Source organism: Ailuropoda melanoleuca, chromosome 1 (assembly GCF_002007445.2).
Source record: "Ailuropoda melanoleuca isolate Jingjing chromosome 1, ASM200744v2, whole genome shotgun sequence".
Taxonomy (NCBI): Eukaryota; Metazoa; Chordata; class Mammalia; order Carnivora; family Ursidae; genus Ailuropoda; species Ailuropoda melanoleuca.
In genome coordinates this window covers 24711035-24726881 of record NC_048218.1, presented here as the reverse complement: position 1 = coordinate 24726881, position 15847 = coordinate 24711035, and the positions used below count along the sequence as shown (strand labels likewise).

Here is a 15847-nt window from a genome sequence, read left to right as displayed (position 1 = left end):
ACTGTATTGTATATACAGAGTATACGAGAGTTAATGCTCTCCGTGCTATTCCAGCCATCCTTCCAGAAAGCTGGCCCAGGGGTGTGGGTAGAATGTGTGACTCTGGATCTCAGAGTTAGGACTCCAAGCCCCACAATGGGCCTGGATCCTGCTTTAAAAAAAAAAAAGCTGGCCCACCATGTGTTGACACTCAAGTGCCAGATAGATAACAGGGTTTTTTTTTTGTTTGTTTATTTCTAAAAGTAGGGGCGCCTGGGTAGCTTATGCATCTGACTTTGGCTCAGGTCATGATCTCAGGGTCCTAGGATCAAGCCCGGAAAAACGCTCCCTGCTCAGCGGGGAGTCTGCTTCTCCCTCTCCTTCTGCCCCCCAACCACTTGTGCGCACTCAGGTTCTCTCTCTCAAATAAATAAAATCTTTAAAAAGAAAAGTAATTTTACTGGTGATCTCCCCAGATTGACCCAGTCACCAACAAGCCCAGAACTTTTAATATGCTTCTTTTTTTCTGCCCTATTTTAAACTTTGAGCAGAAAACAATGAATTAGAAATTGGAGGAAAGCAACTAGTATGAATTGACAGAGATCAAAACAAAGAAAGCAATCGGAACAAATAGAGACTATTCTTGGATAAGAAAGTTAAAAGGCCATCAATAAAATCTTCAATTTTGTTCTGTATAAACTTCTCATTTTTTTTAAAGATCTTTTTTTAAGCAATTTCTACACCCAATGTGGGGATTGAACCCACAACGCTGAGATCAAGAGTCATAAACTCCACTGACTGAGCCATCGAGGCACCCCTAAACTTACCACTTCGGTGTATTCATTCTGGAATCACATTATTAGTGATGAAGAATAACTGGAAGAAAGGCACACAGGGCCAAAGCCCCTCCCCCCGCAAAGGAAACCACCCTTAAAAGGATTTTATACCAACCCTGGAAGGAGCCCTCTACCCTTTTTTCTGTGATAGATAGATGACAAAAACCTGATTGGATGACAGGCGCAGGAAGGGTTAATCAGATTAAAACAGCCCTCCAACAAACCCATAAAAACCCCAAGACTTAGAAACCTGATGGCAACCCTCTCGGGTCCCCTCCCTTCTCCTGAGCAAGCTATCACTTTGCTATCACTCAATAAACCTTGCTTTGCTGCCCACCTCTCTTGTCTGGTCTACATCTTCATTCTTCAAAGCAGCGTGACCAAGAACCGCGGGCACCGACGGAGAAAAAAATCCTGTAACATTAGGAATCTAAAAAAATTCTAGGTCACTGGCTAAGGGTTGATTTCTAAATATTATATACACGGCATAAAACTAAAAATGTATGTATTTATAAATTCATTTGCACAGGGGTAGACAGATGACTTGGATGGTATTAACCCGTGAAACCCATGCTCTAGGTATTGTAAGTAGAACACGCTGTGATAAACCTTCATTTCCTTTTTCTCCCCTTTTTTTGCTTTTAAATAGGTTCCATGCCCAACATGGGGCTTCAACTCATGACCCAGAGATCGAGTCACATGCTTTACCGACTGAGCCAGCCAGGCGCCCCAGAAACCGTCATTTCTTAAGAACAGCATTATCATTTTTAAGAAGTACAAAAATGAGCAGTGTCACCTATGAAAGAAAGTTTTTTGCTTTACACGGCCTTTATATTCCTGGCTGTGAAGAGGTAAAAATCCTTTAATTCTTAAGAATAAGTCAATCTCTGAATGTGATCATAAGATTTTAATCATCTCTTGGTGCGTTGACAAATCCATTACTGCTGAGAAATCTTTGTAAGAACAAATGCTATATTAACCATAGTTGTTTGCGTCTCCACAATTACCACCTTCTTGACAGACCAAGAATCACCCTCCTGCTGGTTCGGAAGCTATACAATGTGGAGTGCTTGGTGCTTTACTAAGATAGGACAATTCATTTAATGGCTGTGCACTACTGTTACCTTGGTTTGAAAATATCAATCAATATGCATGATCCAGCATTAATGAGATTATCTCATTACAGCATTCAGGAGACATAATTTCCAAGCTAACTATAGACAAAAAGGTTTTTTAAGGTGTCATTAAGAAGTTTCAGATATTTCCATAATTTAAGCTGCTGTTTATATGAAATAATGTAGTTACAAACCAAAGTCTAAAGATGACTCCATTTAATTTTTTTTCTTTTTTTCCTCAGCTTTAATATAATTGTATAAAGAATTAGTTTCCCGAATAAGATAAATTGCTCCTTTCAAAGTTACTTAAATCTTGGAGATGATACACTTGGAAAAATTTCTGTTCAGTAATCTAATGGAGTATAAAACATTAATTTTGTAAAATTTACATTTTTAAAAGTATATTCTAAAAAGATATATCGAGATGTAATGATTTGTTATTGTATGCATATTAAATACTTTTTATTAATATGTTGATATATCAATATATGAATTGAATATATTCAGTTCAACAAATACTAGAGAACCTACTATAAGCTGGTTTCCAAGAGTGACGAAGATGAATAATGTGCCTTTTTGGCCTTCCAGAAATATTCAGAGTAAGATAAGTGATTGATAGGTATGAAAATGCCTACCACAGAAGGAAGCAAAAGGTAGGGATTGCGAAAGAAAGAAAGAAAGAAAGAAAGAAAGAAAGAAAGAAAGAAAGAAAGAAAGAAAGAAAGAAAGAAAAGAAAGAAAAAGAAAGAAAGAAAAGAAAAGGAAAGAAAGAAAGAAAGAAAGAAAGAGAAAGAAAGAAAGAAAGAAAGAAAGAAAGAAAGAAAGAAAGAAAGAGAAAGAAAGAAAGAAAGAAAGAAAGAAAGAAAGAAAGAAAGAAAGAAAGAGAAAGAAAAGAAAGAAAAGAAAGAAAGAAAGAAAGGTAGGTACCAGAAGCAAAGGGATTAAGATAAAAATCCTTTTGGATAATTTCAAAAGATTTCCTCTAGTAAGTGGTTGAGATAACCCATGAGGGGTGAGTTTAATTTATACTAAAAGAGACACTTAAAATAAATCTGTGCTGTTTTTAAGTGATAAAGTAGAAAAATTTTATGTAAGTCTGAAATAGATGTGAATAACTTTAATACTTACTCTTGTCTAATTTCATGAAGTATAATGTGTTGAGTAAAATTTTAAGTTCCAAATATTTTATACCTTCAATTATATCCAGGAGAATTTTTGTTTCCTTAATAGGAAATCCCTAGCAGTTACTCTGGACTCTTCTTAGATCAGTCACGATTCCATTGGAGACAAGTTAAATCAGGATCGCTGGACTGGGGGTTCAGATATTAGTATTTTGTAAAAGTCCTCTAGATAATTTCATTTTAATTTTTTTAAAAGATTTTATTTTTAAGTAATCTCTACACCCAAGGTGGGGCTGGAACTCAAACCTGCAGATCAAAGGTCCCACCCTCCACTGACTGGGCCAGCAAGGCACCCCTCTAGGTAATTTTAATGTGCAGTCAGGATAGCAGACCACCAGGCTAAATTTCAGTTGAGCAACTTTGATCTTACTAATAACGGATTTGCTTTCCTTTGCTGGTTCAATAAATAATAAGAATTTTTCCAATAACATTTTTTTTATTAGCTACCACTCCACTGAGTATTTATGTGCCAGGCACAGTGCTAAACATTCCTTTTGAGCATTATCTAATCATAGCTAGGTGTATTTCCAAATTACTTGCCCAGTTAACTGTCCCATTTCGGGACCCAAGAACTTACCCACTGCACCACACTGCTTCTCTCCTCTAATTCACTCCTGATATGGAATTGTCGAGAACACCAAAGTCTATCAGCAGTTATAAATAAACGTTATCTGCAAAGAGCAACCAAGAACACAAATGACACAAGAATGAGTATGGAGGATACCAGGAAGTGACACTGTAGGTTGACCAGGCGATTCAAAAATCTCTAGTTTCCCGGTCCTCCCAACACCTCCTCCAGCCTTTTAACCAACCACCCCTACTTAACCCCAGTTTTAAAGCTCACTGGTCCTTGATGGTCAATTTTAGGGCGAGAATAACCTTTGAATTACAAAGGGTCAAAAAACCAGCCTAGGTATTTTCCCCAAATCCGAAGCTGCAGTTTAGGGGGTCAGTCATTACTGGAGATGGGGAAAAGCCTTCTCGAGCCTTCCACAGCAGCCCAACGACTCAATGAAATCGGAGAAAATGCCAAGGGGGTGCGGGGGAGGTGCTGTTCAGTTCGCTTTCCCCAGAGCCTTAGGTGGGAGACCTCGCAGCAAACGGCCAGAGGTGGGAAGCGTGTCTGGAATCCCCCCTTCCATTCCCTACTACCCTGAGGGGAGGGCGAAGTAAGTGCCCGCGGGGCCAACCACATTTGCCGCCCTTCAGGATCCCGGGCCGCACCCTGAAGGAAGGGCGCGACCGCCGTTTCAGTTGTCTGGGGAGAGGGGCTGTGCACAAACCCCGATTTAACTGAAGACACTGAAGCAGGGACCCCGGCTCTTGCTTGGGGCGAAGGGCTGCCTGCTCACCCCAACGCGGAGCGCAGCTGGCGCGGGAGTTTCCTACTCCCCAAGATCCCTAGGGCAGCCCGCGCTGGTTGCCATGGTAACCCCACGCTCCTGGCGGAGCCGGCGCGAGCCGCGGGGCTCAGTCACTACCGGAAGTGACGTGTTTCACCTGCCAAGCGAGGGTGGGGTGGGACGGGGGTGCGAGGTGCCGCCGCCGCCAGCCAGTCGGGAGCGCGCAGGCACCGGGTGACTGAGACCCCGGGTGAGAGCCGCCTACCTTCAGTCACCGCCCACGGCCGGGCCCCCACCATGGCGCTTCTGCTGCGCTTCGTCCTCTTGTGTGGAGTCGCGGGTGAGTGAGGGGCAATTTGGTTCCTAGGGTTCCAATTGCCGGCACCGCCCTGGGGCGCTCGCTGCCTGAGGCCACCCGGGAACAATGAGGCGTGGGGGAGGGGACGGGTGCGATTTGGGGGCGCTGCGGCAGTGGTGGCCGTGCGGGCGGTGTTGCACTGGGGTGGTTTTGCGGAGCCAGGCGTGCGAACAGGGAAGGTGGAACGGCTCGGAAGGGAGCTATGCGGGGGCGTGAGATGTCGGGGGGAGGGGGGAGTTGGCGGTAGTCGGGACCGAGCCCCAAGATGAGGGGCGGCAGTGGAGGGGCTCCCCGGGCGCGGCATGCCGGGTGCGCCTGGCGTTTTTCCCAGACCATTCTTTGCTGCGGGTGCGAGCTTTGCTTTATTTGCTCTTGCCCTTTCCCTTGTTAGCCGCAGTGTCGTGTCCGTTCAGGGTTACTAGATTTCAGAAGCCTTGGGCTGCGAGTTTCCAGGTGTTGAGCAGTCCAGGCGGTGAGGCTGAATTACAAACGCCATGATTAAATAGACACTGAGCTTTTCAGTGCCTCAGATCTTACAGGCTACCTCTAGGAAAGAGGCGCTGAACGAACAGTAGCTTGAGCTTTCTTGATCGCGTACAAGAGGCGAGCCCAAGCACGAGAAGAACAGTAGCTTGAACATTCTTGATCTCATAGGAGAGGCGAGCCCAAGCACGAGCTGTTAACTAGAAGGTAGCTCGACAAAGTAAGCGGTTGGAAACCCAAACTAGGTTCCTGCAAAAATGTGGTCATGATTTCTGCAGTCCCGGAGCAAAGTGCAAAGAAATTCGTAACCTTGGTTTGCGTTTATGATGAGTTAATTCATTTTGAAGATAAGAGGGGATGACTTGTACAGGGCAATTCCTAAAGGATTCGCCAAGTACATTTTTCGACTGCGCCTTTCTCGGGAGGGAAAAAAAGGCATTTCAAAAATGCGTGGACCATTAGAAGGCCTAATCATTTGACGCTTTAAAAAACTGATCTGTTTTCATGGCAGTGTTTTTTTTACTAGCTGATCTTGTTTATCAAGGCAAGCACATGCCACGTTTAGAACCAAATGGTTAATTTAAAAAAAATCCATAGGTGCGACCCTCAAGAGGCACACTTTGCGTAGTCTCTGGAAAGATTTTTTTTTTTAAGTGTTCCAAAGGATCGCGTGGCCCTTTTTGTTGGGATGGCTCTCTGCTTCCTGTTGAGATGTTAATTCCATTGTTGGATGCCACATCTGTGAGCATTACTCATGGGATCAACATTCTATTAACAAGTCTAATCTTCGATGTATAGCACCACCTCCACCTTTTTGATACATATCATTTAGACTTGGGTGAAATTTCTGAAGTAAAGCTTCCGGAAAAGATGAAGGGTCAGTAACCAGTTTACATGATACATTCCCACCTTTGTTTTGTTCAAGACTAAACTGAAGTTGAAGTGGAAAATGCACGTTCTCTCTAGGAAATATATTTTAGGCTACATCTAGAGCAGAAAAGTGAAATAACATAAACCATGTAGAGGACTTTTTTTCCCCCTGGGGATGTTCCAGATAATTGTCTGGAGTTCATTTTTTCTGGACACCTCACTTTGTTAGGTACAATCTCAGCTGAGGGTATTTTTGGTACGTACAGAGTCATTCTACTCATAAACCTTATACTAGGCTAGTGAACTTCTCATGAAAGGACTGCTGTCTTTAGCTTAACAAGACAACTATTTTTGGTTACAGTTTTCCAGCTTAGGAACAACTCAGAAAGCTATGTTACTGCTGTATGGCTTTGAGTATTTCTTCAGATACTCTTGCCATTTTAGGCATTCATTGCTATGAATTCAATTTGAGTGGTAACAAGATTGGCTTCTACATTTGGCAAAACAAAGTGGAGGAGACTTACATATTAAAAAATTGCAGTACTATTTTTTCTCTAGATCTGTTTCCATATGGGTTATAAAGAGTTTTGTCATGTATTCTGGTTGCTAGTGGAAGTCCTTTTGATGCATTTTATTACCTACCCAATAGCAAGTCATTCTACCAGTAATAATAGTGGCAGTAGTGGTAGAGCTGTAGCAATAGTAGTAAAATTAAAGCCTTGGTTGAACAGTTGTTAAATGCCAGGGTGCTCTTAAGGGCTTTAAATATACTCCATCTACCTAGCAACCCTGGAGGGTATGTATTATAATGATCCCTGTTGTACATGTGAGGAAACTGAGGCATAGAGTAGTTATATAACTTAATTTGCCAAAATCACAAGTTTCCTCCTTAATCCTTGCTCTTACCACTATGCTGTTTTGCCTCTAAAGCAGCCACTTTCCTCTTGGGTTACCTCTAATTGAACTCCTGAATTTCTATCAGCGGTTGGTTATCTGTTATGTAGTAAGAACCTGCTGTTGGTTTGACTATGTGCCAAATACTGAAGACTCTTATTATTAGCCCTTTAATTTCTTGATCTTAGTTGAATGCTTCAGACACTATTACGAAAACACGAGGAACCAGGGCTCAGGGGGGTGTTGCGAACTCATGTGGTCCATGTACCAGCAACATCAGCATCACCTGGGGATCTTGTTAAAGTTTGGGGTGATGCTGTTTCTCACACTGTCAACATGAATGAACCTAAAAAGTACTTGTCTCCCCACCACTTGTTAACCATTTGATGGCTGCAGGCCTCTGTCCTTTCTATGTGCCTCAGTTGCTTTGTATGTCGAGATAGGGATCCTACCATCTCAGTTATGATGGAGCAAAATGAAATGTCTTATCATTTTGCTTTCCTGGAGTCTTCCTTTGCATAAAAAATATGTTACCTCTTTTACTGTTTACATTTTGGCCATTATACCAACCACCTAAAAAAATGTTGCCCCTCCTCCAAGGCAAGCCACTTTACAGTGGCTCCTTACCCTGTTTGTTGTGGGGTGTCCCTCAGTTACTCAGCTTATCTCATTGCAGTAGGTCACATGGCAGGGGCATTACTTGTGTTCTTGTTATAGTCCCAGTGTTAGCTTATGGTATGTGGCAGATAGCAGATGTTTAGCAAATGTCGTGTGACTTAAAGTTTGCAGCCTTTTTATCACTAGGCCTGTGTATATGATGTAGCTCTCATCAGTTCCAGCTCGCTTTGTCTCTCCCTTCTCATCAAATAAAGATGGTCCTTGTAGTGGTCATTCCAATGGCCTTGTCTCATTCAGTTGTTAGTCTAAAGAAGTTAAACTTTTTCTTTATGTTTGATCTCATTGTTCTATTCCATGTCAGTTGCCAGAGTAACAGTAACCGTGTGCCAAATGCATTTATCTTTTTGGAGCTCCTTGATATCTATTTTGGTTCTTTCCCATCCTGCTAACCTGTCTTCACCGACTTCATAGTAGGTCCCTTAAATACCAGCCTTCCCCATGATTTGGTCCATAGTCGTCTTCTCTCCGTCTTAAATGTGGGTGACCTTATTTATCCATTACTATAACCTCCAAATAGTTGCTAATGACTTAAAAATAGTGCCAGCTCAGCCCACCTCTCCTTTGAATTCTGGGCCACTACTTCCAACTGCCTAATGTTCACATTCCACCTGAATGTGCTTTAGTACCTCAGATCCTGCAAGTCTGGAGCCAGACTCATCCTTTAATTAATTGATTACATGACCTAATTATTCAAATATTTATTGCCTGCTATGTTCTGTGCCTGTGCTGGGTGCCCTTACAGTAGTATAGAACTTTGCAAGGTGCAAAGTTTTGATAGGACATTCCCAGCAGATGGTACAGCTTTTGCAAAGGCATGAAGATCTGAAAGAGTATCATGTATCTTGAGAGGTGAGAAATTCAGTTCATTAAAGCATCTAACCAGCACTTCTCGAACTTTTGATGTGTATCTGAGTCGTTCTCATAAGTCAGGTGAGGCCTGAGATTTTGCTCGTTAACAAGTTCCTCATGATGTCACTGCTGACCACACTCTGGGTGGGTGAAGCTCTAAGGCTATGCCAAGAGCTTAGTAGGAGATGAAAGATAGTTGTACCACCCTCCATGGTGGCACTAAGAAGCTTGTGGAGGCATTAAAGCAGTGAAATTATACACTGAGATTATTCTCTTCAATGCTAACTCGGCAGCAGTCCTGGAGGCAGGTACAACCAACGGGTCTGGCACTAACACAGGAAGCTATCTGGGATGACGTACACATAAGCAGTCCCTGTTGAAAAACTGAGGGGTGTTGGGCTTCCTCTCTAATCTGAAAAGTTGTTTTGAGGGAATTGGACTGAAGCCTGATACCTGGTTGGTTGCAAGAAGTAGTTGGAGAGAAGCAGTAAGATTCCTGACTTCGAGTGAAGTCACTGACTTGCAGAGGAAGAAAAGAGGAACACATTTTAGGGGAAGCGACCAACGAGCTTAAGTTTGGACAGGTGGTATTTGAGGCACCTGAGGGGAAGGGAGGTAAAAAAAAAAAATACCTAGTAGAAGGGTTGAGTCAAAGGACTGGATCTCAGGAAAGAGACAAAGATTGGTGGTAGAGAATTGAGAATCGCTGCTGATAAGTGCCATCTGTGTAAGGTTAACCAGGAAAAGCTGGTAGGACTAGGAGAGATGGTGAAATGTGACACTGGAGCACAGCAACATCTAATAAATAACACAGAAGGTGAACAATAAGGAGTGATGTGGGGGATGTAGAACTGTGGGATGAGGGTTGTCCCAGAAACTGGTGCAGAAACGAGGTCAATGGGTCTTACCATTAGGAGACTATTGGGAACATTCAGGAAGTTCTTGATTCCACAGGGAGGGTGGTTTCTGTAGTGGGTAAAGCTAGATTTTCATAGATTAAGGAGTGGGCATCAGGTAAGTAAAGAAAGAGAAACACTTATTAGCATTTGCTGTTGGCTTGACAGTGAAGCGTTGCACATATGACCTTCATCCCAAGGGAGAGTAGCAGACCCAGGGGATCAAGTAGAAGCCAGCAGATAGGGACTCCCATAACTTCTAACCACCAGACCTAGAACCTTATTCTTCATTTTGCTTTGTGCACCCAGTTTCCTCCTTGTACCTTACATGTTGGGGTTCTTCAGTTTATGGCTTCAGTTAGCATTTATGCCTTGATAGCTTCCAATCTATTTCTAGTCTGTCTTCCAAGCTTTTTCCCATCATTTGAAACCCCCACTTGACATCCCCTGATTAGACTTCCCACAGGCACCTCCAAATGAACTTGTCTACGTAACCACGGTTCCCTCTCCCATTAAGTGGCTTTTTCAGCTGTGAAAATGCCCAGGCAGAAATCTGGATACCCTACCTTCCTGTTCTCTCATCTGCTTACATGCAGTCAGTCTCTGAGTCACTTGTATCCCACCAGCCACCACTCAGAGTCCAGGTTATGCCAGCATCTCTTAGTTGAAGTAGCTTCGTTGGCATTGGATAAGTGAACTTTCCCCTGCTCCAGGCACATTACATTACTGGAGCGTGTTCTGAGGATTATCAAGTGGGCCTTTATTACAATTGTTTTTCCTCAACGGACTGTACATTTCATGATGTCACGGATTATCTGTTTATTCCTTATTTCGTTCCTAGTGTGTGCACAGTGCCTGTTAATGAAATAAATGGGGAAAATAGTTCCAGACAGGAATTGTTGTATATTGACTTGAGAAAAAGACCTAGAGGGAAAGAGAGTCAGGTCAAGAATAGGTAGGTACATCATGGAAGAGGTGAGCAGAGCTGGGCTCAGTATCCTGAACAGGCCAGCTTGACGTTTGTCCACTTTGCTCTGCGTTCGGTAATGGAGTGAATTTGTGTTAACACTCAGTCTTATTTTAATTTCCTATTGCAGCCTGTTCTCCCAGTCCCCTTGTTTCTATCTTTCCTCTGTTATATACAAATCATTACCAGGTGTAATGAAATAAAGGCAAGAATTGATACTGGGAACTTTTAATTTGGTTCATTTGGTGCCCAGAGAGGAATGGATATGGACTTTAAAATGATAAAGTACCAGACATAATTAAAAATTATCTAAGTAAAATGAACTTATGGCTTTATCCTGTTGTTTTTCATCTATCATGTTTTTTTTTTTTAAGAAAAATCTAATATTCTGGAATAATTGTTAGATTGGTATTGGAATTAGACTGGTTTCTGTTAAGAGTGTGGTGGTATGTATCAGTAAAAAGCAGCAACCTTTTTTGGTGCTGGTTCCCTACCTTATTTTCTGTTCAACTTTCTTTGGGAGGCTGAAATGACAAGCGGTGGCATGGGAGGGAGTTGGGAAAGCTTCACCCTGGCATGATGAAGTGATCTGTTGAGGAAGCTGGCTCGGAGCTCATGGTTTGGTTTGGTGATCTCTTGGGGCTCTATTATTGGTATTGCTTTGTAGTTTGTTCACTCTGTTGACTCCATTACTGTCTCTGTAAAAATGCAAAGGAAGCTGAAAATGTTTCTACATTCGGTAGCGAAATGGTGACTTAAAGAGACAGTTTCTCTTCTGTGCTTTCCCACAGGCCTTTTCTGTCACCTTTCTTCCCTCACCTCATTGACTCACTCTTCCAGGTTTCAAATAAAGAGTTAGCCAATTAGAGTTTAAGCATTAAAGGCTTTAACTTGACTCAGCAGTATTTGCAATTTATTTTAATTAGCAGTGTGCTGTAGAAGAGAAGACTATGGCCTGCCCTGTTGACAAAGGGAAGGTAGGCTAAGGGAGGGAGATAATAACAGTCTATTTTTAGGGTAGGTGTGAGATCAATGGCATGGTTTAGTTTGTCTTTTGATAGTTGGTGAGAAAAAGGATTAACAGTCAAATTAACCAGTGTTAATTGGTTAACTGAGACAATACAAATTTCCTTTGAAACTATTAAATCACTTTTATTATTTCAAAGGTATTCTACAAGTTGGAATGGGAATGACTTTGATTTCATTTACTCCCAAGAAGTAAAAATGTATTTAGATTTCAAGTAACTAATTGTGGTTACTTTTTCACCATCCCATAGTGTAAATTTATGTTCTGAGTGAGTTTTATAAGTTTCTCCAGAGGAGGGGTAGTTTGGCTGCACAGATCACATGCTCTCAAGGAATCTCAGGACACATTCAGATACAGTGAACCAAATGTGTTCAGCCACATCTCTGTGGAATTGTTAGTGACTGTAGCTGACCCTTTCGGTCTCACTTGGATTCCCCAGTGAAGAGAGCTTTGAACTCTTGAATACTAGACGATTCCCATGGGGATTTTCCCTAATGGGCCAGACAAAAACTTTTGAGTGTTTTGTGCCCTGGGTTGTTGTACCTAAGAATTGAGAAGAATCTCTAACTACTTGGTTGTACAATGTGGAATCTGATACTTCTGGAATGAACTGGTAACTCTAGGCTGGAAAAGTGATTGTACCTTTTTTCTTTTCAGTAAACATACACATATTTTGTTTCAAAAAACACAACATTATACAAGTTTTAAATTTATATTTTGCAATAAAAAGTATCAATAGATGCATTATTTATATAACTTTATCATGGAATTTGAATCAATGCTATAAATATGTTGCAGTCACTAAATATAGATCATCACAGTGAGCCAAAATGCATAGTTGTTACTATGTAACTTAAGGGAGAGAGAGGGCTCCAGTGGTGGGAGGGCGGGTAGGGACAAGCCGACTCCCCTGCTAAGATCATGACCAGAGCTGAAACCAACAGTCAAATGCTTAATAGACTGAGCCACCCAGGTGCCCCGATGTTACTTACTCTTTATGACAATTTTATAAGTGCCTCATTTGAATCTGCTCTCCTGACAATCTCTGGGTAGGAAGAACATTTTGTATTATTCTCATTTATAGGAATTAAGTCCAGTAAATTGTGACATTGGTCTAAGCAGTGCTGTCCAGTAGAACTATAATAGAAGTCACATATGTAATTTAAACTTTTCTGGTAAAGCCACATTTAAAAGTAAAAAGAGGGGTGCCTGGGTGGCTCAATCAGTTAAGTCTCTGCCTTCGGCTGGGGTCGTCATGGTCCCCGGGTCCTGGGATAGAACCCCACATAGGACTCTCTGCTCAGTGAGAAGCCTGCTTCTCCCTCTGCCTGCTGCTCCCCCTGCTCGTGCGCACGCGTTCTCTCTCTCTGTGACAAATAAATAAATAAATAATCTTTTTTAGAAAAAAAAAAAGGTGAAATTAATTTGAATATATACATTTTGTTCTTTTTTTTTTTTTTTTCCCCCTGGCTTGCCTTAAGCATATGTTACTGGGGTGGTGGATTTAGATGGAGTTGGAACTCCTGGGTGCCTCAGCCACAGCAGGTCATGCCTTGTAGAAGTATTTGAGTCTAGAGTTGTGAGACATTACAGTTCTTCAAAAAGAATACATTTTGTTTAGCCCAGCATATACAAAATATCATTTCCATATGTGATCAAATTAAATATTAATAAGATTAATTTTTTCCCCATATTAAGTCTGAAATCGGGTTAATATTTGACATACACACATCTCAAATCGCAGTAGCCATGTTTGAAGTGCTCAGTAGTTGTATGTAGCTAGCAGCTACCCTGTTGGTCAGCACAAGTCTAGAAATCGGAGCATTTACATTTTAGGTATGAGGGAGAAAACAGAAATACATGCACAAAAAATCACATTTTTAACTTGCCTGTGAGGGAAATAAATGCATTTATGGGAAGGTAGAAAATAAGGACAGACTGGCACCTGATGATGGTTGCTAGGGAAATTTAAATTCACTTTGGGATATTAGAAAGGAATTAATGCAAGACTGAGAGTCAAGTTAGACATGCTTACAACAGGGGTGATTTTTCTTATTGTAATTAACCCTTTCTTTATTACCTTCAGGATTTTCCATAAGGAGTTAATATTTACTCATTTTGCTCTTATATCTATTTCTTTGCTTTCTAATTTTCTGTGATCTCATCTTTATGTTTTACCTGAGTTTTGTTTTGTGTATGTGTATTTGCTTTGTTTTTTGCCAAGTACTCAGTTACTTCTACTGTTTCATGTTAATTAAAGGAAGAGAGCCTGAGGTTTTTATGAGCAAGGAGGCAGAGGCAGGTTTTTAAAAATAGAGCAATATGTATTATTCTGTAAAGGTGATGAAAATATTCACCATGGCAATGGATCTGCTTTACCTATAACGCAAAAATACTCTCTTTGCATTTGTTTTGCCAGAGAATTCTGAGTTTAGCATCTGTGTATTAAGGAATGTGGGGAAGGTAATATACTACATAGGTTGAAAAAAGGCTGAGACTTAATTCTGATTGCATTTGAAATTCCTGAGGTGAGTATTTCTGTGTGTGTATGTGTATCTGTGTGTTTGTATGAGGGAGAAAGAGAGAGGAGGATGGGGAAAGGGTGTGTCACAGTCCAGTTCAACAAATACAGAAAAGAATGTCTACATGTTTACCTTTTTAATTCACCCTGGCTTTCCACTATAATTTACGTTTTCCCTGGTCCTGATTTATAACATATATTAAATATTCCTTATTTAGAACTTCAATTCCTGTGGAAGACATTTGGGGGTAAATAAATCATACAACGTGTATATATGGGTGAGGTGTTGTGATAGATGCTTCAGAAGATATGAGGAAGACACCATTCTGATACTGTTAACAAGCTTGAGGCCAGACAAGCGAGTCAGGCGCTTACTCCCCCAGCTATGATTCTCAGCAGATCAGGCTGGGGATCAGAGCAGAAATGGTACGTCATATAAAGATGTTTGGTTTACTGGGGTGCCTGGGTGGCTCAGTTGTTAAGCGTCTGCCTTCGGCCCAGGGCATGATCCCGGCGTTGTGGGATCGAGCCCCGCATCAGGCTCCTCCACCGGGATCCTGCCTCTCTCACTCCCCCTGCTTGTGTTCCCTCTCTCACTGGCTGTCTCGCTCTCTGTCAAATAAATAAATAAAATCTTAAAAAAAAAAGAAAAAAAAATGTATGGTTTTCTGATTATTCTCTTGGGGCCCCACTGGCTTCTCCAGACCACTTTCACCTCCCACCACTTCGTGTACCAACCCCAAACTTTTGAGTCTCCTGCCGTCTGTTTATACCAAAGTTCTGGTTATTTCTCCACAATGACCAAGGAATGCCTTGCCTTATACTCCTGTCCTGCCCCTCCCCCATCATTGCATTATTTTGGTCTTTTAGGATTTACACTTTACAGTTCACTCTTTTCTAATCTTTTTTTTTTTTTTTAAGATATATTTATTTACTTATTTGAGAGAGAGAGAGAGAGAGAAAACATGAGCTGGGGGGAGGGGCAGAGGGAGAAGGACAAGCAGATCTCCCCGCCCCCACTCCCGCAGGGCTCCATCCCAGGACTCTGGGATCATGACCTGAACCGATATCAGTCGCTTAACCAGCTGAGCCACCCATGCACTCCTCTTCTAACATTCTTACACAGCAGTTACTTGACCTCTCAAATACGGTGATTTTTCTTTCTAGTTTACTGAAGCAGACTTCTCTTTATACTTCTCCTGAAGTCTTGAACTCTGTTGGCATTGTCACCTAGCTTCCTGAACTTCTGTCATACCTTCTATCCCTGACATCTTTGGGCTCTACCACCCTCTACCCCACCTCTGGTTATTTTAAAACCAGAATTTCTCCAGAAATCCAGGGTCCCCTGGTCAGAGTTCAGTTCTGTCTCTGATACGGATCGATCTTATAGGCCAGTTTCTTTGCTCCTGCTCATGGACTGTGGTGCACAGTTGTGTACATTGGCGGGACTTTATTGTCCCAGTGCGGCTAAAATTTTTTTTTTTTTTGTAAAGTCCATTTTGTAAAGCATCGGGACATTATATTTTTAACAAAAACAAAGTAAAAATAACCTTTGTCTCTAACTCCTTCAGCTCTTTCAAATTTCTTTAAAAGTAATAAACCTTTTAGGAGCACCTGGCTGGTTCGGTGGGTAGAGCATGCAACTCTTGATCTTGGGGTCATGAGTTTGAGCCCCATGTTGGGGGTAGAGTTTACTTTAAAAAATTTTTTAAAAAGAAAAGTAAACCTTTTATCTGAAGTGTATGACGTATAGAGAAGCACAAAGTTTAAAGCATTATTTACAAATATTCAGGCGAGAGCGTTCTTACAAAGCAGAAACATCTGTTTAATCTCACCCGGATCAGGAAATA

The 15847-nt window shown here is 41.6% G+C and overlaps 1 protein-coding gene and 1 long non-coding RNA gene across 4 annotated transcripts in view; one reads left to right on the top strand and one right to left on the bottom strand.

Moving 5' to 3' along the window:
* Nucleotides 1-4579, bottom strand: part of LOC117801552 — a 90203-nt gene extending 85624 nt beyond the window's left edge. The window contains exons 1-2 of the long non-coding RNA XR_004624193.1: nucleotides 4464-4579; nucleotides 3689-3782 (exon numbers count right to left, since the gene is read on the bottom strand). This is a non-coding gene — a long non-coding RNA (uncharacterized LOC117801552). The remainder of the gene's footprint in view (nucleotides 1-3688; nucleotides 3783-4463) is intronic.
* A 28-nt stretch (nucleotides 4580-4607) lies between these two features.
* The window catches only part of CXADR (CXADR Ig-like cell adhesion molecule), a 64932-nt gene continuing 53692 nt past the window's right edge, over nucleotides 4608-15847 (top strand). For 2 of the 3 annotated variants that reach the window (XM_019794357.2, XM_002914446.4), the window contains exon 1: nucleotides 4612-4794. In XM_019794357.2, coding sequence (XP_019649916.1) covers nucleotides 4752-4794 — 43 coding nt within the window. In that variant the 5' untranslated portion in view covers nucleotides 4612-4751. Of the gene's footprint in view, nucleotides 4795-15847 lie in introns of all 3 variants that reach the window. The other variant, XM_011218711.3, reaches the window with a different exon arrangement.